Source organism: Malaclemys terrapin, chromosome 2 (assembly GCF_027887155.1).
Source record: "Malaclemys terrapin pileata isolate rMalTer1 chromosome 2, rMalTer1.hap1, whole genome shotgun sequence".
Lineage (NCBI taxonomy): Eukaryota > Metazoa > Chordata > Testudines > Emydidae > Malaclemys > Malaclemys terrapin.
The window spans coordinates 265743324-265767787 of NC_071506.1; the positions used below are offsets into that span (position 1 = coordinate 265743324).

Below are 24464 nucleotides of genomic sequence, written 5' to 3' on the forward strand. Positions count from 1 at the left end.
TGAACGAAAATGGAGATGGCTAGGAAATACATAAGGAAAGACCCAAATAACATAATAAAACAAGTTGAATTGGAACCTGAAGAGCCAGAGGTGACTAGATAAACTAAGGATAGCGTGGAAATGCATAATGGAAACAGAATTGAAATCTATCAAAATAAAATGGGAAGAAGCTAAGACTGCAGCAAGAGACCATCAAAGATGAAGGTTCTGTTCCACATGAAATAAAGAGGCATATGTCTAGTTTATGTTCTCTTGTTTATTTCTTATCCAAGCATTGTGACCTATGCTGTCACAGTGATTTGACATCATCTAAATACCTAGCTAGATCCTCTGTGATGTTACATAGTTGCTGTTAAGACAATTATGTCAGAGGATTCTGAACTCTTAAGGAACACATCTAGTTTTCTTGGAAACAAAGGAATAGAATATAAGAACATTGTACTAAAGCACTTTCTCCCCTCCGGTAGAATATGTTTATGAAGTGTCAGAGTCTCTTTAAATTTAATACTTATAGTAGGTGTTCTTTGAGCTTCCTTGCATGTTATGGACTGGATTTGTTCACATGGATGATGTTGGTGTGCACACGACACACATATTGTTTTCAAGAGCCATATGTGACTATGTAAGCTTCTCAAAAATGTGGCCAGGAAAGTCTCTTCCCTTGCATCAAAGGTCTGTTTATGCACAGTACCAAAATTCTGAAAAGGGCTTTAGTTTTTTAATTTCATTATGTGCTGCTACTTCAGGTTGACCCACTCTGCCCCTGACCTCCCCCCAGAAGGGGCGGGACCTTGGGCAGAAGGGGTGGGGCTGTGGAGTCAGCATCCCCCAGCGAGCCAATCTGCACTGCCTGGCTCCGGCCGCTGCTGCAGTAGGGGCAGCCGGAGCACCGGGCCCTTTTAAATCACCGGCCCTGGGGCATCTGCTCCTTTTGTCACCTCCCCCCATTGGCGGCCTGGGGGGATTGGGGGGGGGGCAATGACATTAAAGCGCTGCCATGGCATGGTACGCATGCTGGCCCGTACCATTTTACTTTCACTCCTGGCAACAGGAAATCTCTTGTGAATTTTCGCTTGTAATCCAAAGTGTTCCTTCTCACTTTGGCTAGCTCTACAGTAACCAGTTGGTACATTGGTATTTAAACTCCACTTACTGTGCTTCCAGCTCTGTATTCATACCAGGATTATTTTCCTTTCAAGTTCCCCTAATTAGTTTACAATGAAAGCTGCATGGGCTAAAGCAAACTGTAACAAATTAGCCTGGCAGTTATAGTTTAAAGGAACACTTAGTTTCATCTCAAAATTTAGGTTTTTCAGGCAAAGCAGGATGGCTTAGGATTGGAGATATGCCAAATCTAATATGAAGGGAATGACTTTTGTGAGCTGAACTGAAAATCTGTTTAAGAACAGTTCCTTGCAGTGTTGTGATTCTAAATTCAATTGCATTGTGTTGGTGCATGAGAACCAAAAGACGAAATGTATCCATCTAGTTTCATTTCTTTTCTTTCATTTTGAGCATAAAGTAAATGAACAGCATAAATGGAAGAAACTAACTTCAATTTTTGCATTTTCGTAATAGGGGTTTTAACACAATTCAGCATTAGTGCATATTGATTCTGTTCATTAATTCCTGAAGAAATCTATACTAACCTTTCAAGTTTTGGTCCACTTAGAAAATATTTATCATCATTAGTAGGCAGATCTCATTGTCACATGAGATCAACTAACAACTAGTTTTACTTAGCTGTGAGTACCCTGTATAGAAAACACTTTCTTGCTTTTCTAGAGAGAAAAGTGTTTTCAGATTCTGCTGGTGTACCAGTCCAGCCTTTAATGATATTAATTTGTAGACTAGTTTCTCAAATCTTTCAAGTTCTAGAAGAGAATATGCTTCATAATTGTAACCTTTTATTATCCTGACTTTAAAGAAGTCCTTCGTTTAACTGTAGTAATGTTAAATGGTACCATGATGTTAGTAGCATTTTAGTAATGCTTTAATTACTTTGATGTGATAAGCAACAGTGTTATGTAGATCACTGAAAAATATTTGGCTTACAGTAGTTTCTTTCGATTTTACGGAATAGACCTGGTAGCTGAGAACCATACTTGTGTCTGCACCACTTGAAAAATATAATTGGGTTTTCCAAAGTAGGAGAGTTATGTAATGTTACATGTTTTGGCTAATACACAGTTTTAAATAAGGCTGATGACAAAGGTAGAAAGATAAGACACCAGGTGTTTTTTGTGACATAGAGCATCAGCAGGCAACCAGTCACCGCACTGCAGCTCATGTTTTAAATCAGGCAGTTTATCTGAGATGTCTCCCTTGCTTTGAGTTACGCAAAACTGTTTCCAGGGGAATGCTACACCTCACTGCTTGCAAAGCTTCTTTGCCTTGTGCTTTCTTTTAGTGACACGTGTACAGATTTGTGAAACCTCCATTGTTAAAGGAGAGGAGATATGTTCCTCTCTCTGATGTACTACCTTTTTGACATACATTATTCTTAGTTATTTGCCACCCCCAGTAGCCACATGCTGGTGGTTACTAATTGTGGGTGATAGTGAAGTGAGCTTTGACAATGCTAACAGCAAATATGCAGCAGGGTGTTGCATTCCTTTTTCTGGGGCTTTAAGTTTTTAATTGGTCCTGGCAGAAAAAATAGTTCATCGTAAATTCAGGACTTGGCAGGGACTGGCAGTGTAGGGTGCAGGGCACATCGAAAATGAAAAATACAGTCAACAGTTATTCAGGGCTAAGCACAAGTATCTGTATGATAATGTGGACTTGTGTACATTTTAAAAAGTGCAGAACTGTATAACTCTAAGCATTTTGAAAAGAAATCTTAATATGAATAAAACATTCTTGAAACTATTAACATTGAATTTGATTTAGTGTTCAACACTGTCTTTAGGGTGTTGGTAATATTTGCCACAGTATTTCTACATGGATTATTCTTTGCTGTCTTTTTAATAATTAAAAATGTCTCCAAGTGGCGAATGTGACTGTACTTATCAAACTTGCATGAAAAGTTCAATAAAAAAATGGTATTGTGGAAAACATTTCCTGTTTCTGTATTTAAAGGTCCCTAATATCCCCTTTTTCCATCCACAAAGCTTGACTAGGCAGGCTTTGAATAGGAGTTAACTGCAGGCCTCCGATACCTGCTGCCCTCTCTCTCAGCACAGAACATCAGTGGAGTTGCTTTGTGGATGCTGTGTTGTCAAAGCTGCCAGACCCAGAGTCTAGGTACAAGAAGCTGGTGTCAGTGCCTCTTCTGTTGCAGAAAGGAAATCTTAGTCTTAAGTTGAGCTAGTGTGTATTGTAAAGATACAGGCTGTGGAATGGAACAGGGATTTCTGTATAGCCAGTATAATGGGCACTGTGTGAAAATAATCACTGAAAATGGGTAAGCTGCCTTATTGGGCACAGCACTGCTTTATCAAGTTAAAATTAGCTCTGCCCACCTGATTCATGTTTAAGGGGCCTCAAGCAAAAAAAAGCTTTATTTACCAATTTATGAACAATGGTGCTTCAGGCCATTTAGTCCCAAAGTAACTAAAAATAAAAGCCAGGGCTATACTACAAAGTTTGGTCAATGTAAGTTGCCTTGCGTTGACCTAGCTGTGCATGTATCTACACTCTTTCAAGGCCTCCCTCAGCTGCATGGCTCCACATGGAGCTCTTCTAATAGCCCGTGTGTCTGGTTGTTGGAAGTCAGCCAGCAGCCGCTCCGCATTGACACTTGAGGCAACTTTTCCTCACAAGTATTATGCAAGACTGAACAGGCAGCTGTAACTATTGAGATCTTTTTCTCACTGAGATCCAATCTTGTGAGTAAACCACACCAGCGCCGCTTCAGTCTACCGAAAGCATATTCAACTGTCTTTCCGCAGCTGCTGAGTGAGTAGTTGAATCTTTCCTTGGTGCTGTTGAGGTGCCTATTGTATGGCTTCATGAGCAAGGGATAGGCGTGGCTCCCCAGGATTACTATTGGCATTTCAACATCACCATTGGTAATCCACTGGTTGGGAAAGAATGTCTCTGCTTGCAGCTTTCTGAACAGTCCTGTATTATTAGAGATGTGAGCGTCATGCACCTTCCCTGACCAGTTGTCATTGATCCACCAAAGCTTGTATAATCGTAAAAAAAAGTAGTTTTTCTGTTGATGTACTCTGTGGCAAGGCGGGCTGGTGTCAAACCAGGGACATGTGTGCCATCTATCACCCCACTGCTGTTTAGAAACCCCATAGCTGCAAATCCATCCATTGTGTCCTGCACATTACCAAGGGTCACAGTCCTGTGTAGTAGAAGACAATTAATGGCCCTGCATAGTTGCAAAACAACGGCCCGCACTGTGGAGTTTCCAACTCCAGAATGATTTCCCATTGACCGTAGTAATCCGGCGCTACAAGCTCCCACTGTGCAATCGCCAGTCATTTCGCAACTATTAGTGCAGATCTCATTCTGGAGTCTCTGTGCTGGAGGGTTGCGGTGAGCTTAGCTCACAGATCCAGGAATGTGGGCTTTTGCATCTGAAAGTTTTGCAGCCACTGCTTGTCATCCCCAACCTGCAATTTACAATGCAATCCCAATCAGTTAGTGCTGGGGTGGGCAAACTTTTTGGCCCGAGGGCCACATCAGGGTTGCGCAACTGTATGGAGGGCCGGGTAGGGAAGGCTGTGCCTCCCCAAACAGCCTGGCCCTGCCCCCTCCCACTTCCCGCCCCCTGACAGCCCCCCCGGGACTCCCACTCCCTATCCAACCGCCCTCTGCTCCTCATCCCCTGACCACCCTGCCCCGGGACCCCCCGCCCCTAACTGCCCCCCAGGATCCCACCCCCTTGTCCAACCTCCCCTGCTCTGTGTCCCCTGACTGCCCTCCAGACCCCTATCCACATCCCCGCCCCCTGACAGGCCCCCCCGGGACTCCCACTCCCAACCCTCCCTGTTCCCCATCCCCTGACCGCCCCCCGAGAAGCTCCACCCCATCCAATTGCCCCCTCCTCCCTGACTGTCCCCCAGAATCCTCCACTCTCTTACCCAACCCCCTCCGCTTCCCGCCCCCTTACCAGCAGCCGGAAGCTCACAGCCATGACACCTGGCCAGAGCCAGCTGCGCCCCCCACGCTGCCCAGCGGGAGTGGCAGGCCAGAGCGCGGCCCGAGCGGTGGCGTGACTGCGGGGGAGGGGGACAGTAGGGGAGGGGCCGGGGACTAGGTTCCCCGGCTGGGAGCTCAGGGGCCAGGCAGGCTCATGTCTGAGTTACTGTTTGTTTTTCAGGCCCAGAAATGGCACTGCACCGTCTGCAGATGCTCCATAAGTGTCATCGATAATCTTGAATTGGTTTTTGCTGTGTCCCACAGCAGTCTGTCCTCCATGAAATCGTCATGTACCTTGCTGCTGTGGTTCTTCCTACGGGCTCTGCAAATAATGGAGGATCATTCATCCTGTGTTTGCAATGCTCATGAAAATAGTGCAGAGCTATGCAGGCTCCATGCTTCTGTCAGAGATGGCAGACAGCAAGAAGTGCTGTGTGGTTTTGTGGGACTTTTTAAAAAGGTGCAAAAATTATGGGACATGTGGCATTATGGGATGGGGAAAGTTGCATGGTTCTCCAAGTCTCCCTTGCGTATTCATTTTGCCCCACCATGCTTTGCTAAAATTTCCCCAAAGACAGTGTTCCAGATGATGGCGAGTTGCACACTGGGTTATGTATCCCAGTGATGCATTGCACTGTGCATCAGCGTAAGCACTCCTGATGAGTACTTGCAATGCTAATGCAAGGAGCCAAGTATGCACCTGCACAAGTGATATGGTAACTGTGGTGTCTTTATGCCAATGTAACTTGCATTGACCAAAGTTTGTAGTGTAGACATGGTCAAAGTGTGATGTAGAAGTGTAGACCTTCCAAAACAGAGCTGTGGAGCGTCTAAAATGCAACTATAGCTTCAACTCTTGCCCAGGGCGAAGGACCTGTCTGGTTTTAAGATTAAGCTAGATAAGTTTATGGAGGGAATGGTTTAATGGGATAACATGATTTTAGTCAAAGGAACAGCGTGCCATGGCAGGTAAATAGTATAATGGCTAATGAGGGTCAGGCTGGAGAATCTTGCCTACGTGCTCGGGGTTTTACTGATCACCATATTTGGGGTCGGGAAGGAATTTTCCTCCAGGGTAGATTGGCAGAGGCCCTGGAGGTTTTTCGCCTTCCTCCGCAGCATGGGGCAGGGATCGCTAGCAGGAGGATTCTCTGCTAATTGAAGTCTCTAAGCCACAGGATTTGGGGATTTCAACAGCAGAGTCAAGGGAAAGGGTAGGGACGGCTTTGTGGCTGCATCATGCGGGAGGTCAGACCAGATGATCATAATGGTCCCTTCTGACCTTACAGTCTATGAGTCTATGAGCTTGGGCTGGGACCCCTTGAGAGTTGATAGCCTTCATACTCTGGGGGAGGGGAAAATGCAAAAAATGTTGATTCAGAAGAGGTGCCATATGTATGCCATATGTCGCTTTGCTTGACCAAAAGTGTATTCTTTATTATTCTACCCTTAAGTCCTCAAAACATAAAGATAGATCAGGATCTTGAAGGGTGCAGATAGGGAATTAAATTACATACTTTTTTATGCTTAACTTTTAGTTCTTGTTATGATTAATAAAGGGACATCTAAAGGATTATATAGTTCCATACATTGTATACGGTTAGTACAGGGGTCTCAAACTCAAATGACCATGAGGGCCACATGAGGACTAGTACATTGGCCCGAGGGCCGCATTACTGACACCTCGCCCCTCCCGCCCCCACTCCACCCCTTCCATGAGGCTCCGCCCCTGCCCTGCCTCTTCCCACCCCTTACCTGCCCCCATTCCAACCCCTTCCCCAAAATCTCCACCCCAACTCTGCCCCCTCCCTGCCCCCAGGGGGTGCAGGAGGCATGTGGAGTGTGGTGGGGGCTCAGGGCAGGGAGTTGGGGTGTGGGGTGCAGGAGGGGTGAGGGGTACAGCAAGGGGTCAGGGTGCAGGGTGCGGCGGGGGCTCAGGGCAGGGGGTTGGGATGCAGGAAGGGTGAGGGGTGAGGCAGGGAGTCGGGGTGCAGGGTATGGCAGGGGGTCGGGGTGCAGGAGCGGTGTGGCGGGGGGCTTAGGGCAGTGGGTTGGGATGCAGGGTGAGGCAGGGGGTCGGGGTGCAGGAGGGGTGCAGGGTACGGCAGGGGGCTCAGGGCAGGGGTCAGGGTGCAGGAGGGGTGCAGGGTATGGCAGGGGGTTGGGGTGCAGGAGGGGTGTGGCAGGGGGCTCAGGGCAGTGGGTTGGGATGCAGGAGGGATGCGGGGTGAGGCAGGGGGTCGGGGTGCAGGAGGGGTCCGGGGTATGGCAGGGGGTCAGGGTACGGTAGGGGGTTCGGCTGCAGGAGAGGTTCAGGGGGCAGGATCTGGCCCGGCGCATACCTGTGGCAGGGCAGGCTGCCTGCCTGTCTGCCCTGCCCCCGCAAGAGGCTGAAACATGGGGAAGGGGGGGCGGAGGGGCTGTGCGTTTCTGTTGCTTGAGGCACTGCCTCCAGCAGCTCCCATTGGCCGCAGATCCCTGTTCCCGGCCAATGGGAGCTGCTGGGGGCGCGGCCTAAAGTAACAGCCACACACAGCCCCTCCGCCCCCCCCTTCCCCACGTTCGAACCTCTTCCCGGAGCTGTGCAGGGCAGGCAGGCAGGCAGGGGGCCTGCTCTGCTCCCGGTGCACGTCTGGCCACCGCTCTGGTAAACACTGGGGGAGGGCGGGGGGACTGCGAGGGGCTTGTGGGCCGCAGAAAATCACCCCGCGGGCCGCGTGTTTGAGACCCCTGGGTTAGTACAAGTATTAAAAACGAGACCCTTTTTTGTAAGGCATATACAAAGGTGTATGTCATGTGAATGTAAGGCAAGTAAGTATTAACCTGAGCCAGAACACACAATTGTACCCTGTTAAGCAAGGCTTAATAGACACATTTTAGTTTAATTTGAGAGAATTTATAAACTACTTTAATCTTGTGCGTTTGGCTTTTTCTCCCTCCTATTTATCTTTCCCACCTATCAAATGCTATCCTGCATAATTCAGAAGCAATGTGCGCGGGAGGAAAGTGGGTGTGGGAGAGGCAGGCAAAGAGAGACTGGAAGGAATAGGAGATGGAAATTCTACATGCAATATCAAGTTCAGCTGTGTGCTTAGCATTGTTCAAAACACAGAGGTGACATGGTCCATGCATTAAGGAGCTTATGCTCCAAATTCTGGATGTCAAACATATATGTGGAGCAGGCCAAATTCCATTTTGGATTATGGTTTGTGGACAAGGTATATATTTAGGATTACATACACTTCTCAATCTATAATGGATGTCAATGGGATGCTTCCACAAAGATCAAGGGTGGAATATGAAATGTATGTAAATAAATAATAAAATAATAGGGAGTGGGAGAATTCTTGGAACCATTGTATCAGTGGGTCTGCAGACTCAGGAAGGTAGCATTGCATCAATTTGAAAGGTGAGGGCTGCCACCTCGAGATCTAGAAACTTTTAAAATTTTATATATAGCTTAGATGCTACAGAATCTGAACAGGCAATGTGTGAGCCAAAAAAATACAGAATTTTGTCCAGGATATATTACACATCTTGTCTAAATGGACAAACTGTACAATTAACATAAAATACAGAAAATTGATTTACCACATAGTAGTACCACACCCTGCCCCAATCCTAGGTATTAAATAAAACGGTGTAGTGGTTTATTACTGATGACATCAGAATAACTGTGTTTTGAGGAAGCATTTGTAAGAGGAGATTACATCAGCAGTACATAGTATCTCAGGCAAATAGAAGCATGAAGGAAGGAATCTGGGGTGCTGGAACAATTTTTATAGTGGGAGTGATGCGAGCAGTTGAACCAAACTGTAAACCCTGTACATGATGGAAACCGCTTCAAGCCAGAGGGTGTGGCAGCACCCACTGCACCCCTAGTTCCAGGTTCCAGCACTTATGGAAGGAATATGAGAGCAGATATGTAGAAAGGAGAATTGTTCAGTGTTTTACAATCTTTAATGTGGAATGGAATTTAGGATATACAATAGCAACATGCATTATCTTATCCATCTACAGTAATCTCATATCTTTCATCAGCAGTGATCAGTAGCAGATGCTTTGAAGGAAGGCAAAAAAAAAAGTTACTTAACCCCTGCTTCCTAAATCTTCCTCTTTCTTTCTTTCTTTCTTTCTTTCTTCTTATACCTTTCAACCCTTCTGAAGGAGCATAGGTTTTGAGACAAATATTGAATTAAAGTTTTATGTTTAATTATAGGTTCTGATTCAGTGTAAACACGAAACATATACATATGTACTATTTTGTTTTTTTGTTATTTTTTTATTTTGTTGTATTCCTACTAGATACTTTATAGAGACATTTAAGTTTTGATTTCCCAGCCGTCTGCCTCTAAGTCAGCCTAGATTGCCCATCTATTGAATTCTACATTAATAAAATATTATAGTCTAGTACAGAGGAACACAAATATTCATTATTAATAATTTCCATGCACTTAAATTCTTTATATAGGAAATCTATATTGAACACATAGCCTCTTAGTGAAAGCCTAGTGAGGTTCAGAGATTTACTTAAAGAACAAACAAATATACAAAAAGGCAGAAAAAATCTACCCATGTTTGTAATTCCAGGGTACATATCTGCTAAGTGTAATGATTATACTGGACAAATTTCAGTGGTGCATTAAAAAAAGAATTTTTTTTTCCTGGAGAAAAGGGATTCCCAAAACTTTGACGCTGGGGTCAATATTTGTAACTTTAAGAATGTCAGAGCTACATAATTTTTTGTATCAAAACCACACATGTACATTCACATAACAATAGTTAAAAGAGAGGCAATCAGAGCAATCTCTTCTGCCACCACTTAATTGCAGCATGTGTGGTGTGTTTGGCATCTCCACTCACCATCATTTGTTTCCTCACTCTTCTGGCCCCCAGAAGCTTCTTACAAACTTTTTAAAAATTCAGGACATGCTTTGAAAAACTTCCTAGTGGAATTTGAACCCACAGCGCTGAACTTCACTTTATAGCAGAATAAGTACTACCTAATCCTACATTGCTACTTACCTAGACACCCTTCCATAGGACCTCATAAGGAGGGAGAACCAGTCAGGGTTCATGTCATCGCCACAAAGAGGGGAAAGCTTTGGGCCTGACTGTGCATAAGTGTCCCAACCTCAGGGCCACTGCTTCCCCATGTGTTCTGCTACACTTGCTGCCTCTGCTACACTTCTTGGGGTGACTTCCAGTCAGTCCCCACTGGGGATTCTTACTAGTCACCCTAATGTTCCTGAGAATCTGTAACCTGGAAGTAGGGGCTGGGGAAAGGGTTTATAAATCCTCCCCTTTGGTGCATGACAGCTTCACACTTCAAGCCAAACAGTCACAGAACTCCTCCAGGTCACAAGTAGGCAGAGTGCCCATGAGGAGGGTGGTGGTGGTGTGTGTGTGTCAATCCTTAGAGGGGCCACCGCTTTTCTTTCCCCTACTGGCCCAGACAAAGTCTCCCTACCTCTGAGGCTTGGGAGGAGGAACAGAGAGTAGAGGCAATTTTAGACTGTAAAGTGAGAGCAAAGTAAAGAACTAGAAACATATAAATAAAAATCTTATTTAAATATCTTGAAATACCTGCAAAATCACTTAAATTAAAAAAAATCAGTCCATCCTTTTTCATGGAAGCAGTGCAGAGCATGATTTGGCATGTATTTAACATCCATAGTTGCTTAATTCTTTTTCAAAAGTAGAAACTGAGATTTGTGTACGATTGTTCTTGCTCCCAATGAGCATACCTCATTCTTTCTCACTTCAGTTTTTTGAGGTCTTAATAACCACCAGACAAGTCATTTTTCAAAATCATCAGCTAGTATTCTGGTCTCTTACAAAATACCCAAAAGAGAAGTTACCCTTGTACAGTGTCCTTAAAACTGAGAGGCATGTTGTATTGACTAATCTCGCTGTGGACTTGACTGTTGTATTTATTGGTCTCACACTATCATTTACACTGTGCTAAAACAACACTTCCTACACACCTGTACTATGGAGTATACATGAGTGTGTATTTACCTGGTTTACAATTTTTTAATTGACATTTACTTCAACTATTTAACCACGTTTATACATTCTTATTATGAATCTTGGGTCCTGGATAATTAGTGGTTCTTTGTACCAGTTCCAGATATTAAATTTATTGCTCCTAATAGTACCATATCTACTTGTCATTTTTACATTGTATTTTCATTAATTAAGTGTGCTTGTAGTAATTGCTTTTTTTTTTCTTTTCCTTTCTCCTTAGGTTCATTTTCCAGATACAGAAAGGGCAGAATGGCTAAATAAGGTAAGATGTTCTTCCAGATAGCTGATGGACTTGAGGATAAAATATTTATTGTCCTTTTACATTTGATGTTTTGGCAGTTGATCAATGTACAGATCTGTACCCCACACACTAAATACAGTTTGTGTAAACCAAGGGCCAATCTTTCTTTAGTTGATAATTGTGATGCCAGTGTAATAGTACTAAATCATGATCTGCCATTCTTGAACAGAGTGATCCATTTCAATCTGCATTAAAATAATTTAAATCAGACTTATGGACAGTCAACTGCAGATTCTAAGCATAAATTTACCTTTTTGCTTGGCTCGTGTCCTAATGTACCATATACAAATTAACCAATTTTGTATTTGTTTTATAAGTGAACAGAACTTTGAAGTGCCATGTGTATAAAATAAAATAAAACACAGAACAATGCACCTTCAGTTGGTGTAGGGTCTTTCATTCAAAGTGTATCCCAGAACAATATTTTAGTAATAGTAAATATTAGAATAGAGAAATTAATATGTATAGTAATGGGCAAAAAAGTTCTTAAACAAGATATGAAAATAGATGGAGAATTGAGACACTGGTCCAAGAAGGCTTTTCCATGTGGTAGGAAATGCAGAAGTGAGGGATCTCTTGGCAAATGGCAGAGAGAAGAGTTGTATTATATTTAAAAAAATCTTTTGCTTTGAAGACTTTCTCCGTTGACGCATGTTGAAATAATACAAATATGTATGTTCTTAACTGTTCAATACAATCTTTATTTCTTTTTCCTCAGACTGTAAAACACTTATGGCCTTTTATTTGCCAGTTTATTGAGAAACTTTTCAGAGAAACGATAGAACCCGCTGTGAGAGGAGCAAACAACCACCTTAGTACCTTCAGTTTCACAAAGATTGATATAGGTCACCAGGTCAGTTTCTTCTAACATATGAGTTTTTAAATGTGTCTCTCTCTTGCTTGCTTTTTAACATGATACATGAATTTACACAAGTAAGGGCTTTTGGTGACATTTGATTGTAAATTCTCAGGGGCAGATTATGTCTTTGAATGTGTTTGTGCAGCACCCAGCACAATGAAGTCCTGTTAAGGGCCTCTGGGTGCTATTATAATATAAATATTAAAATACATATGTGTGTGACTTGGGAGGCAAATTTAATGCTGCCTTTTGATCTAAGGTCACCATTGTGGAAAGATTATCCCACTTGTGGGAGAATGGCAAAGAGTAATCCTTAATCTTAAAGGATTCTGATATTAACATAATTAAATGTAAGCCTCTCAATAATACCTTTTTAAATTAACTCAGTAGGCTTAAACGATAATTTAGGCGGAGGAATCTTATTTGCTTTGTTAATTTAAAAAAAATTATCACTGCTGATCCCATTGGTAACAAATTTTGGGCAAAAAAGACTAGTGTAAGGCCTATGATTTCAGTGGGGAGCACTAGTACGTTGGTTGAGTATGTATAATGCTACTGTTGTGCTAAAGTACTACACTACTGTGAGTTACGTTCTTGAAGAAGGAATTACACTCACCCCTATTTCCTTACACAGCAGAATCTTCATTCCAGCTTTGTGTGGTGTGGCTATTAATGTCTCATTGTGGTTGGTTAGGTGGATGATTGCTAGTATAATGTAGCTATAATGAAGTAAAAACAAAAAATAAAAAGATTGTAAAGCATATATAAGAACTTGTGTAACAAGCTTTTTAGGCAGTCAATAATTGATGCTTACAATTTTCTTCCCCCTTATCTTGAACAAATATTACCCTTCCCCTTTTCATGAGTCTGACAGTGTTTGAAAGTCAAATTCATTCCTTGTGTTTCTCTATTGACTTCAGTGAATTTAAATGAGTGAATGAATTTGGTCTCAGCCTCCAGTGTAAAGTCATAGGAGAAGCTCAGATATAGAGGTAACAATGTAGAGAAAATATTTGACAGCATACTTCCAGTCTAATTTAGAGAGAATGAAATCTTGCTTATATATTCATTGAATTTTAAGGATAGGATCCTGATTCATATTGCCACTTTAACTCATAAAGTTGCAGAACACACCAAAATTCCTCTGTCTGCTGGACTGTCAAGAGCTCTTCAGAAGACTTCTGTTGCTTCTTTGATAGTTCTGGTTTGTTTATATTTCCATTTCTTAGAACCTCAATGCTGATAATTAAAAGGATCAGATCCTGGGCACTGCTCTGGCCACTTTGCACTATGTCAATGACACAAATGGTCTGTACAGCTTCCTTAACAGTCAGCTGGGTATTCCTCTGGCAAGGCTGAATCTCTGGCTTGCAGAGAAGGCATGGCATGGCCAGAGCATGCTACCCTCTAGGAGTCCCAGCTGTGGAGCCCTTTGGGATTGTTCCAGCCAAATGAAATTGAGCTTCTCTGAGACTCCTTTGAATTACAACAAAGTCTAGAATGACCTCCAGTAGCCTTTCAGATTGGGGAAATACAAAGATGGGTTAGAGTAACCAATATGCTTATGCTCATCTGTGTCAAGTGGAGTTGTAGAGCAGTTGAGGATGTAGTAACACAGAGCACATCATGGGACACCGTGGGACACCGTCAGTACCAGGTCGAGTAATTGAGAACGCCGGTCAGGGAAATAACCCACTTCCTTCCTTCCCTGACAAACCAAGGGACGTGTCCCCTTCCCCCAAGTATTTATTCACTACACCAGTACTGACTTGGACTCTAAATACATTCTGTGGGTGGCCTACCTGAGATCACTTATCCACTTATGAGATGTTTTAAAAACTCCTGCATCCCAATCTGGGTCTATGCTGGTTATGTACTATGTATATATCTTATGAACCTTGTAACTGACACTTGTAATCCCTCATAACTCAAGCCTGACCCCAGATGTACAGTACCTTCCTTCTTAACTTGTGTAAATTTGATTTTAAACATCAACTTTAATATACTTTTTTTGTGTGGAAAAGTCCTACATTGTTCTTTCAACCTATCATGAGTGCGAAGAAGGGTTTTCATTGGGGATTTCAAAGTGCTTGCTTCTCCTTTTCTCCCATCATGCCCACTGGGAATCGGGAGATCTGAGGTTCAGCTTCCAGTGCTGCTACAGTCTCCCTGGCGATGTAAGTCAGTCTCTCTGACTTCATTCTGTAAAATGGGGATGATAATGCTTTCTTTCCTCCAACTTTTATCTGTCTTGCTTTTTGAGCCAGAGAATCTTACTATGTGCTTGTACAACACCTAACTCAGTGAACCCTGATCTCACTTGGTATCTTAAGGTGCATTTCTAATATAAATAGTAAATAATAAAGTTTAAGCTGAACAAGGTCAGCTCTTAGGCCTGGTCTACACTGCGGGGTGGGGGATCGATCTAAGATACGCAACTTCAGCTACAAGAATAGCGTAACTGAAGTCAATGTATCTTAGATCGACTTAGAATCACTTACTTCGCGTCCTCGCGGCACGGGATCGATGGCTGCCACTCCCCCTCGACTCCGCTTCCGCCTCTTGCCGTGGTGTAGTTCCGGAGTCGACGGCAGAGAAATCGATCCCCGTTAGATCGATCACTACCCACCGGATTGGGTAGTAGACTACCCTTAGATTGAAGAGACCCAGGAAAGGAAAACCCAGGAAGTGATGTTAATAAATAAATTGGTGGGACTCTTCCATATGTGTCAGTATTGAATCAGTGTCTGAGCATGGTGTTCTGAGTGGTGCAAGGTCAGAACCCTGGGAAGTTGAATATGCTGTCTTTCATTTGGGACACAAAACCGAGGCTTTGATCAAGACAAGAATAATACTGTAATATATAAAGAATCCTGGAGGTTAATTCTTACATTCTGGCTAAATTCCAATTCAGACAACTAAGTTGTGCATATGAAAACTTTCCCTGTAGTTTCAGTTGTGTAGTGTTACACTGATCTCCTTGTGTAGTGTTGCTCTCTGCAGTATATCTGAAACTTTCCACCCAGAAGTGGGTGATGGGAGAAATATGATTCCTTCGAGACTTTTTTTTTAAATGAAAGCTGCTTTATAAGTGTTATTTCTAGACTTGATAGAAAGCTTATTGAAATCAGTGAGAATGTTTATATTGACTTTCATTGGCAGTGGTCTTTGGGTCAGGCCCTCAGTGTGCACGCTCACAGGAGTTGCACATGGGCAAAATTAACATTCTTACATGTACCAAGAGAGGCTATAGCAAGATGGGTCTTTGTCTTCTCTCATAAGAACACGTATTATTAAAGAATTGTAAGAATGAAAGATACAGAACATGTATTTTTACATAATTAATTCCAGCATATCCTTTTAATACAATATAGAACTATAAAATCAATTCAAATTACCACAAGCTTCAATGTCTTGGAATCCTACCTTTCCACTAAAAAAGTTGAAGTTTAAACTACCATAAATGAGTCTTTTCATGATATAGTTTAGTTATTTTAGAAAAATCCAAAATGGAAACTTTGGTTAGTGAACTAGTTCTAACAATATAGTTTGCTGTGAGTTGTAAGGAAGGATTCAGAGGTCCTCACCCTCACTTACAAACAGACAAAATAAAATCTGTAAAAACAGTCATTAAAGAACATTAAACAGAACTATTTGCTTAGCCTCATCAGCGTGTGTCTAATTTCTTAATTTTTCTCAGACCTGGTGTAGACCGGCCCAATTGCACTGCTCTGCTATACCAGGGTATTAAAGTTTGAATCTTCGTCTTTCACTTTGGAGATCAGCAAGAGCTGAAAACTTTGCAGACGCTGCGGGCAAAAAATAAAATAAAAAAAAAAAAAATCTTGAGGCTCCTATATCACAGCTTCTCCACGCTGGTTGATATGAATGAGTTGCAGTGTTCTAAATTGCATACGATTCCTGTCAGCTTCCATTAAATGCTGCTGTTTTAACAAGCCTGATAAAGGAAGTGATGGGATGTTTCTTTTGAGGGGGGAGATTAGTGATGTCCCCTGTCAAGCAGGAAAGAGATTTTTAAGGGGAACAAAGGCTTATCATAAAATATATAGGTAAAGCCTGAAACCTAAGCCCTGGATGCTGTTTCCAGGAATGGTCTGGCAAGGTTTGTCGAGCCACAGCATGGCAGCACTTGGATGAAGCTGGGTACATGGCCAGTAAATTCCCACTCCTACTTCACTGTGTTAAATTGACAAATATGTTTTAAATTGCATTTTTTTGTGATGCTTTGGTGAAATAATGTAGATAATAAATATGTAAGCAATTCCTGCTGCAACTTTGTTTATGTTACTCAATACTATATCCTTCTGTTAAAGATAAGGTTCAAAACATGACAAATTTTTGAAGAAAGTTTAACATTTTTAAATGGACACCTTATTGTTATTGTTTCAGCCACTTCGGATAAATGGTGTAAAAGTGTACACTGAAAACGTAGATAAAAGACAGATCATTTTGGATCTTCAGATCAGGTAATCCTATTTATTTATTATCATATAAGAGCATGCACATCCATTATAAAAATATTTTAGAATTTATGATTTGTTTATTTTGGTTCTGCATTCATGTTGTTGGGGGTTTTATAACTGAATTTGTTAGGCGGTCATTCTCAGTTCTTTAAGCACTTCCTGGCTCTTTGAGCTGTGGCGCAAACGTAGTATCTGTTAATATAATTGTGCATATAGTCATTATCTAAAGCAGTCTGTATGTTTGCTTTATGAATACACAATTTAAAAATAACTTGAATTTTTCTAAAATGACAAGTCATCCCAATTCCCTGGCTGCCGGGGCTGGGCTTGGGTCTCTGCTCCCAGCCTCACCCCCAGGTCTGGCCCCAGCCTTAGCCCTCTTACCCCTGTCTGCATCCCCCCCCTCCCGGAGACTCAGCCCCACTCCTGGTTCTGGGGGCGCAGACAAGATAAGGAGAGATGCAAGGTAAAAAGTTTGGGGACCACTGCCCTAGCCTCTGATTGCTAGAAGTTGGGAGTGGATGATAGGGGATGGATCACTAGGTGATTGCCTGTTCTGTTAATTCCCTTTGAAGCACCAGGCATTGGCCAATTCCGAAGACGGATACTGGGCTAAATGGACCATCAGTCTGACCCAGTATGGCCGTTCTTGTGTTTTTTTAGGCATGGGAGAGCCATAGTGATACTATTTATGTCTTTCTGGCTTTCAATCTTGATTAACCTAGCAATGAATTTTCAGATATCTGTATCTCACAGAGGATGTCTGCTATTGCAAGACTATTCCTCCATCCGGGAACAAATAGGCTTAAGATGAATGCTTAGATGTAGTGGTTTATTACTCTCATGGACCCCAAAAGAGAAATCAACAAGTAGAATTTATTCTACTGGATGTTGCAAAGTCCATAGTTTAACTACCACATTAAACCCGTGAACATAGCCTTCATTTCCGCCAGGAGGGCCTTATTATGGAAGTGTAAGAGTGTCCAGACAAAAATTTCAGGTCTCTGTAGTCTGAGGTTCTCAGCACGTTCAGAAAAGGAAGTTTTCCAACTTTTCCAAGTTTTCCAAGAATTCCAACTTTAAGAACTTCCTCAGGGCAGCAACTTTATTCCAACCTCCCAAGGTCATACAGCATGATGTTGGAACCTCATTCTTCTCTTTACAGCACAGATTGAACCCTTCCACGGTTTACAAGGCCAGAAGGGACCATTGTGATCATCTAGTCTGACCTCCTGTGTAACACGGGCCATAGAACTTCCCCAATATAATTCCTAGAAAACATCCTGTTTTGACAGAAGGTGTCATATGCAGTGTTGTAGCCATGTAGAAGGTGTCCTACATCTATACATTAGCAGCCATCAGGATGTCTACTGTATCTCCAATTAGATTAGTTTATTTGAAGTTGGAAGCTTTCGCTAATGAGACCTAGTGTTACACATTTAATTCTGTCTGGTAGTCCTCAGAACTGTCATAATATTCATTCACTTCAAGAAATATTCCTCCTTTAGTTTAACATCAGAGTCCAGGTTTTACAAGCACTGATAATCTCAGAGCAGGATATTCACGTGTCCTGTACTGAGATTTGCTAGATAGCCATTAGTTAAACACATACTGCATATTGCTCATCCAATCTTAGCCAATGTAATTTCCTTTCTTTTTGCAGAAGTTTTCTTAAGGCCTTTGTGACCAGGTGAAGATGGCAGTGATTTATATATAATCTGCCTCATTTTGTTTGTCCAAATTTAAAGAATAATCCTGTTTCCCACCCCTGAAACACATCTGTATACTTTAACATGAAGAAGAATAGGAAAATGTATCTGTGCTTATCTGAAAATTCCTTTCTTTGTGTAGGATCTGGCTCACCTTCGGACAAACAAATGATCCAATATAAAGATGAAAATTAACATACAAGGATTTGAGTTTGTTGTTGTTATGTAGAATTCACCATGCTCTGCAATAGGAGAAATGTTTTCCATAAATGTGTTTAACGGAGTCGAATTTAGGAAAGTAGATTTGAATTATCCTGGCTGTGGAAGTTTCCTCAGCTGGAGGGCGCATCAGGAGATGGGGCACTTCTCTGTTGCGAGTGATTGACAAATCTGGTTCTGCCCAAGGTGCAAGCATGCTGAAGTACCCAGTGTAATGGATTTGTGGACTTTGGGGCTTGTCTCCCTGGCAAGTTAGAGCTCAAACAGAGAGGGTGTATTTACAGTACACTGGCTACTCTCCACTAATTCCCTATTTATTAATTCTTATTGCACACTAAAAGTTCCTTTGTGACTATTACCTTAATTCACTCTAGGGCTTAGCTATGCCGCAAACTACTATGTTGCAAGCCAGGAAGTGAATCTTTCCACACCAGCTTGCTTCACAGTAAGGTCCCATATGAACAGTGGTACAATGCAATGAAAGTCCTGGAGTGCAGCTTGGAGTATTACATTTTGAAGTAGCAGCACGCTAAGCCCTGCTCTGCAAATTTCACTGTGCTGTAGCAGTGTCTGCATGGGACTGTAGAGACACACCTTGGCTTGCTGTCAGGGTGGATTTGATTTAAATCAAATTGATTTAAATCACTAGTCAGGAAGACTCGATTTAATCATGGATTTCTACATAAAAGTGAATTTTTGTTGGTTGTTATAACCTTAATACATATTCTTCACAACTCAGAGATAGGTGTAGGTTTCATTTTTAGAAGGTACACACTATACATTTTTAAGGTGATTTATTCTGAAAACTTTTCAGATTAGTTTTACAGCTATATCAGAAAATGAATGATGGTTTGGTTATTTAATTTACCAAAGGTAATTGAAGCAGATATTTATGAAATAATTGGGAGGTGAACTATCTCCAATTCAACAGGTTAATCATTAACATTTTGAGGATTTTCTTGCCATAATGTATTAGGAGGAGAACATCCCCAGACAGGCATGTAAATTGTTTTATTTAACTAAAACAACAATGTTCTGTATTCTGGATTTTTTTCTTCAACAGCAAATATATAATATTTTAACAAAACAAGCATATGAATTTTTGAATTTAGTTAAACATTGAAGTTTTTTAAAATCAGGTTTGTTTTTGTTATAATTGTTTTTAACTAAAATAGTTAAATGAAATATTTTAAAAAAAATGTAATAGACTATGTCAGCCAGGTCAATATGAAAAACTTAAAATATTGTCATCTGCAGCTAACTCAGTCATCTTCACCATCATTTTCCTGTTTGTTCATAATCTGGAAAAGAAAAACAAGCTTTCCTGCTTTTTCAGGTCCCAAACGATTTCTCAATTTGGAATGAATTAGTCCAAAGGAAGAAAATATTCTTTCTACACTGGCAGAAGAAGCTACTGCTATTAAAAGTGAGATTATACTTCAACAGTCTCTGAATCCAAGTGCTTAAGTCACTTCCACCAGTTCACTGGTGTGACTTTCTTTAAAACATCATCAGCAAACATATATTTCTTGAATGGCTCTTATTCCCAAACTGGGTCTCTTTTGCAGCCTGCTGCTGTTATAGGTTTTCCCTTCTAGTCAGAGAATGGTATGGTAGATCTCAAATCAATGGAGGCTACACTCAGAAAGAACTCAAGACTTCTGGAATATGCTGCTCAAACAGTTTCTGTATTTCTTCACACAATGCACAGTCAACCTGTGGAGCGTTTTGCCAGAGGATGTTGTGAAGGCCAAGACTATAAGAGGGTTCAAAAAAGACCTGGATAAATTAATGGAGGATAAGCCCATCAGTGGCTATTAGCCAGGATGGGCACGGATAATGTCCCTAGCCTCTATTTGCCAGAATCTTGTAATGGATGACGGGATGGATCACTTGATGATTACCTGTTCTGTTCATTCCCTCTGGGGCACCCACCTGGCATTGGCCACTGTCGGAAGACAGGATACTGAGCTAGATGGATCTTTGATCTGACCCAGTATTGCAGTTCTTATGTTCTTATATGGAAAGGTAGTGCAGAGTGGCTAATGTGCTGTAAATTCAAACTTCCCCAAGTAGACAAGCCCTTATTATTATCTAAAAAGGGAAATTTTCAGGTAAGCACAGATGCATTTTCTTAATCTGCTTCGTCGGGGAAGGGAGAACATTGTCTTTTTAATTTATTTGAAAGGCTCACAAATGTTGAGAGCCATTTAAGTACTGAAAAAGATACAAAAAATCTAAATGAGATGTTAATCCATTAGGTCAGTAATCCTTCTGTTAGTCTGATACTGACTCACTAATGACTGTTATGGCTTGCCAGATAAAGAATCTGCACACTTTATTGTCTATTAATTCTCCTCTTTCATACTATGAGTAACTCCCAAAGCACTTTTATGGAACACACCGAGTGGATGAATATCTAAGAAATCAAAAGGCTGTGGATTAAAGTGTTCCCCACTAGACTGTGACATGTCTCTCTGTCACTTTAGTGATCTCCAAATTAAAGTAGTCTTAAATGTTTCTGGACCATTATGATCTCAATTGGATAGACTGTGCTTGTTAAATGAGACTCCAAATAGTAGGTGATGGTACAGCCTAACTGTGTCACATATACATGGGTCCAGCAAAACGTGTTAAAGGGCAAAGTTTTCTCTAATATATTTTAAGATTAAAGCTTGTTACTGATTTTTTCCAGTTTGGTGCTGTTTACTTCTAATGGCCAGTTTGTTTTGATAAACTCTTATAACAGACACAAAGACAAAGAAACTAATATATTACACACACCAAAAAAAAAAAATTTAAAAACATTATTAAGATTGCAAAGTCATGCACTGAAAAATTAGGAAATGTCCATACAACCTTAATTTGGTCTCTTTTTAGCATGTGCATTATGATACAGTGTTTAATTATGTGATTCAGTACTATTTTTTCCATAGGACCCTTGTTTCACTCAGCGCACAAGCTGGACCTGCTCTGGGGATAAATCAGGGTTGTGTAGTAAAGGAAGCTGTTGTCTGTAGGACCCCTGTTTCATCTGTAGCTCTAGCTGAGAGGTGTGTAGTGAATGAGCCAGGGGATTGCTGGAAGAGATGGTTAAGACAGTTGAATGCAGCCCTGGGGAATAGTATCTCTGGATGTGCCACAGAGTTCCTATCTGATGCTAGACAAGTCACTTAAACCAAATATTTCACAGGTGATCACTAACTGTGTGTTATGTCATTTCTGGATGCATGATTTTAGATTCTGGGGTCTGATTTGCAGAGTGCTGAGAACACACAGCTCAAATTGCAGTCAATGGGAGCTCTGCTTTGAACTTATAAATTGCTATATAATTCTAAGTCCTCTGAAAAATCAGGTCCTAGGTATCTCAAATTGAGCACCCAAAATTAGTGGATATTTTTGACCTTAATGTCTCTGTGTCTCAGCTTCCGATCTGCATAATGAGGATAGTAATATTCAAAGGGGTGTAGTGAAAATAAATTCATTAATATCTGAAGCACTCCAATACTATAGCAAGGAGTGCCATCAAAAAACCCATGAGGAAATGAATAATTCTATATTCATAACAGGGTTTTAATAGTGTGTACTATAAATAAGACCTTCATTGAACAATGAAGAGAAAACAAAATATTGAACAGCTAGCTAAATGAATGAGGCTGTGGTTCTATGGAAAAATAGTAAGTGATCATGTAAATAAAGACTGTATTGTAATGCATATGCACAAATTCAGGTTGCACATACAACCTTAATTCTGGCATTTCCTGACTTTTGATTACTTGACTTTCAAGCTTAATATTCTTTTACTGTGATTTTTTTGTGCCCAACATGCAAGTCCTTATTGCAAATCATGAGGGAGTCATAAATTTTAAGGCCACAGAGATAATTGTGATCATCTAGTCTGACCTCCTGTACAGCACAAGCTTTAGAACTTCCGCAAAATAATTCATAGAGCATATCTTTTAGAAAAACATCCAAGCTGGATTTTAAAATTGTCAGTGATGGAGATCCTTGGTAAATTGCTCCCATGGTTAATTACTTTGACCATTAAAAAATTTGCACCTTATTCCCTGTCTGAATTTGTCTAGCTTCAGCTTCCAGCCATTGAACCGTGTTACACATTTCTCTGCTAGATTGAAGAGCCCATTATTAACTTTCTCTTTGTTAAGCTTCATAGATTGAGCTCCTTGAGTCTATCACTATAAAAAGCATGTTTTTTAATCCATTAATCATTCTTGTGGCTCTTCTCTGAACCCTCTCTAATTTATCAGCATCCTTCTTGAGCTAGAGCTTTTTAAATTAAAAGTCACCAAAAAATTGTAATATGTGCAAAACAAGGATTTCCTCCCCAGCCTTGTTCATGAAAATGGCTGAACAATTTTCCAGAACAATTCAGCCTGAGTCAGACAGCATGGAAAACTTCAGCCCAAATAGTTAGTTTAGCAAAGTTATAAGCAACTGAAAACAGGGTCCTATAATTGTGTCAGACATCTATAATAAGAGATGGCCCTACTAGCTCTGCCTATAATAATCAAAGATACTTCTCAAGATCTGAATGTTTTCTCATGGCACCATACAACAAATGAGAAAATCTATCGTATAACACGTGCCCCTAAAAGGAAGTGTGTATTCATAATAAGTACTTCCATTATTTCCCAGAACTATAACTTTTCTGCTTTTTTCTCTTTTACATACAGTTTTAAAGATGAGAGTACACCTCTTCCATCTGATTTTACAATCTAACTTCAGGATAAAATTCTGTGTTTGTGCTTTAAAATGATAGTTATTTTTATATCGAATATAATTGTTTCTGAAAAGCACAATTGTTTCATATGAAATGTTTAGTGTTATTGGGAAAAGAATGCTGGCGTTAGCAATTAAATATGTGTCTCAATTTTAGAGTCTAGAAATGTAAAACATTTATACAGTACTGTAGTTTTTCTGTTTTTCCTCAGTTTTGTTGGCAATTGTGAAATTGATTTGGAGATCAAGAAATTCTTCTGCAGAGCTGGTGTAAAAAGTATACAGGTGAAGTTCAGTTTTTCTCTTGTTTCACCATAGCCACAATTTTACAAATTATCTCACATTTGTCATGACACAATTCACCAGTTGACACACAAAATATAATTTACCAATTCTTTTGCTTTTATTATTACCTCTGAATTGCATAGCATTGGTCTTTGTTACATAATAATTTAAATCTCATTAGTATACTCTTGACATACTAGTTAATTTATTCTCTCAAATATGGAAATAAATGTTAAACATGTGGCATGTTCTGCTGAGAACAGCATGAAGGCAAAGTAAAAGATTTTAAGAATGAATTAGTTCATAAGGTATATTTATAAGGATTCACATTTACTTGTGTCTCTGCTATACATGTATGTCTGTTGCAGCATTTTGTGGCATATGAGTAAATACATATTTCCACATTTATTATTTAGTTGTAGTAAAGTAGCATCTAAGAATGTTTAGCATCAGTTGTATATAAATCAAAAGTATGCTAGTGTGACTTAACAATTTAGGGTGAATGCATCCGTTTACAGTGGACTTGCACAAAGACCTATGTACCACTTAACTCCCCCTTGTTAAGGGCTTTAGTTAGACTGAGTGATGTATAGGGCCATCTGCACTTGCATAAACTAACCCATAATGAAAGGCTTTCAAAAAAGCAGTTATGTGTATATTTGCTACTGTGTGCACTTAATCTATATATAGTACCTAGATTGATAGGAGTCAATTACATTATCCTTCCCCCCCCTTTTTTT

At 40.8% G+C, this 24464-nt stretch overlaps 1 protein-coding gene across 3 annotated transcripts in view; it reads left to right on the top strand.

Moving 5' to 3' along the window:
* ESYT2 (extended synaptotagmin 2) overlaps nt 1-24464 on the top strand; it is a 136251-nt gene that overhangs the window by 30182 nt on the left and 81605 nt on the right. For all 3 annotated transcript variants that reach the window (XM_054021081.1, XM_054021082.1, XM_054021083.1), the window contains exons 2-5: nt 11348-11389; nt 12147-12281; nt 16698-16774; nt 23652-23724. In XM_054021081.1, coding sequence (XP_053877056.1) covers nt 11348-11389; nt 12147-12281; nt 16698-16774; nt 23652-23724 — 327 coding nt within the window. The remainder of the gene's footprint in view (nt 1-11347; nt 11390-12146; nt 12282-16697; nt 16775-23651; nt 23725-24464) is intronic.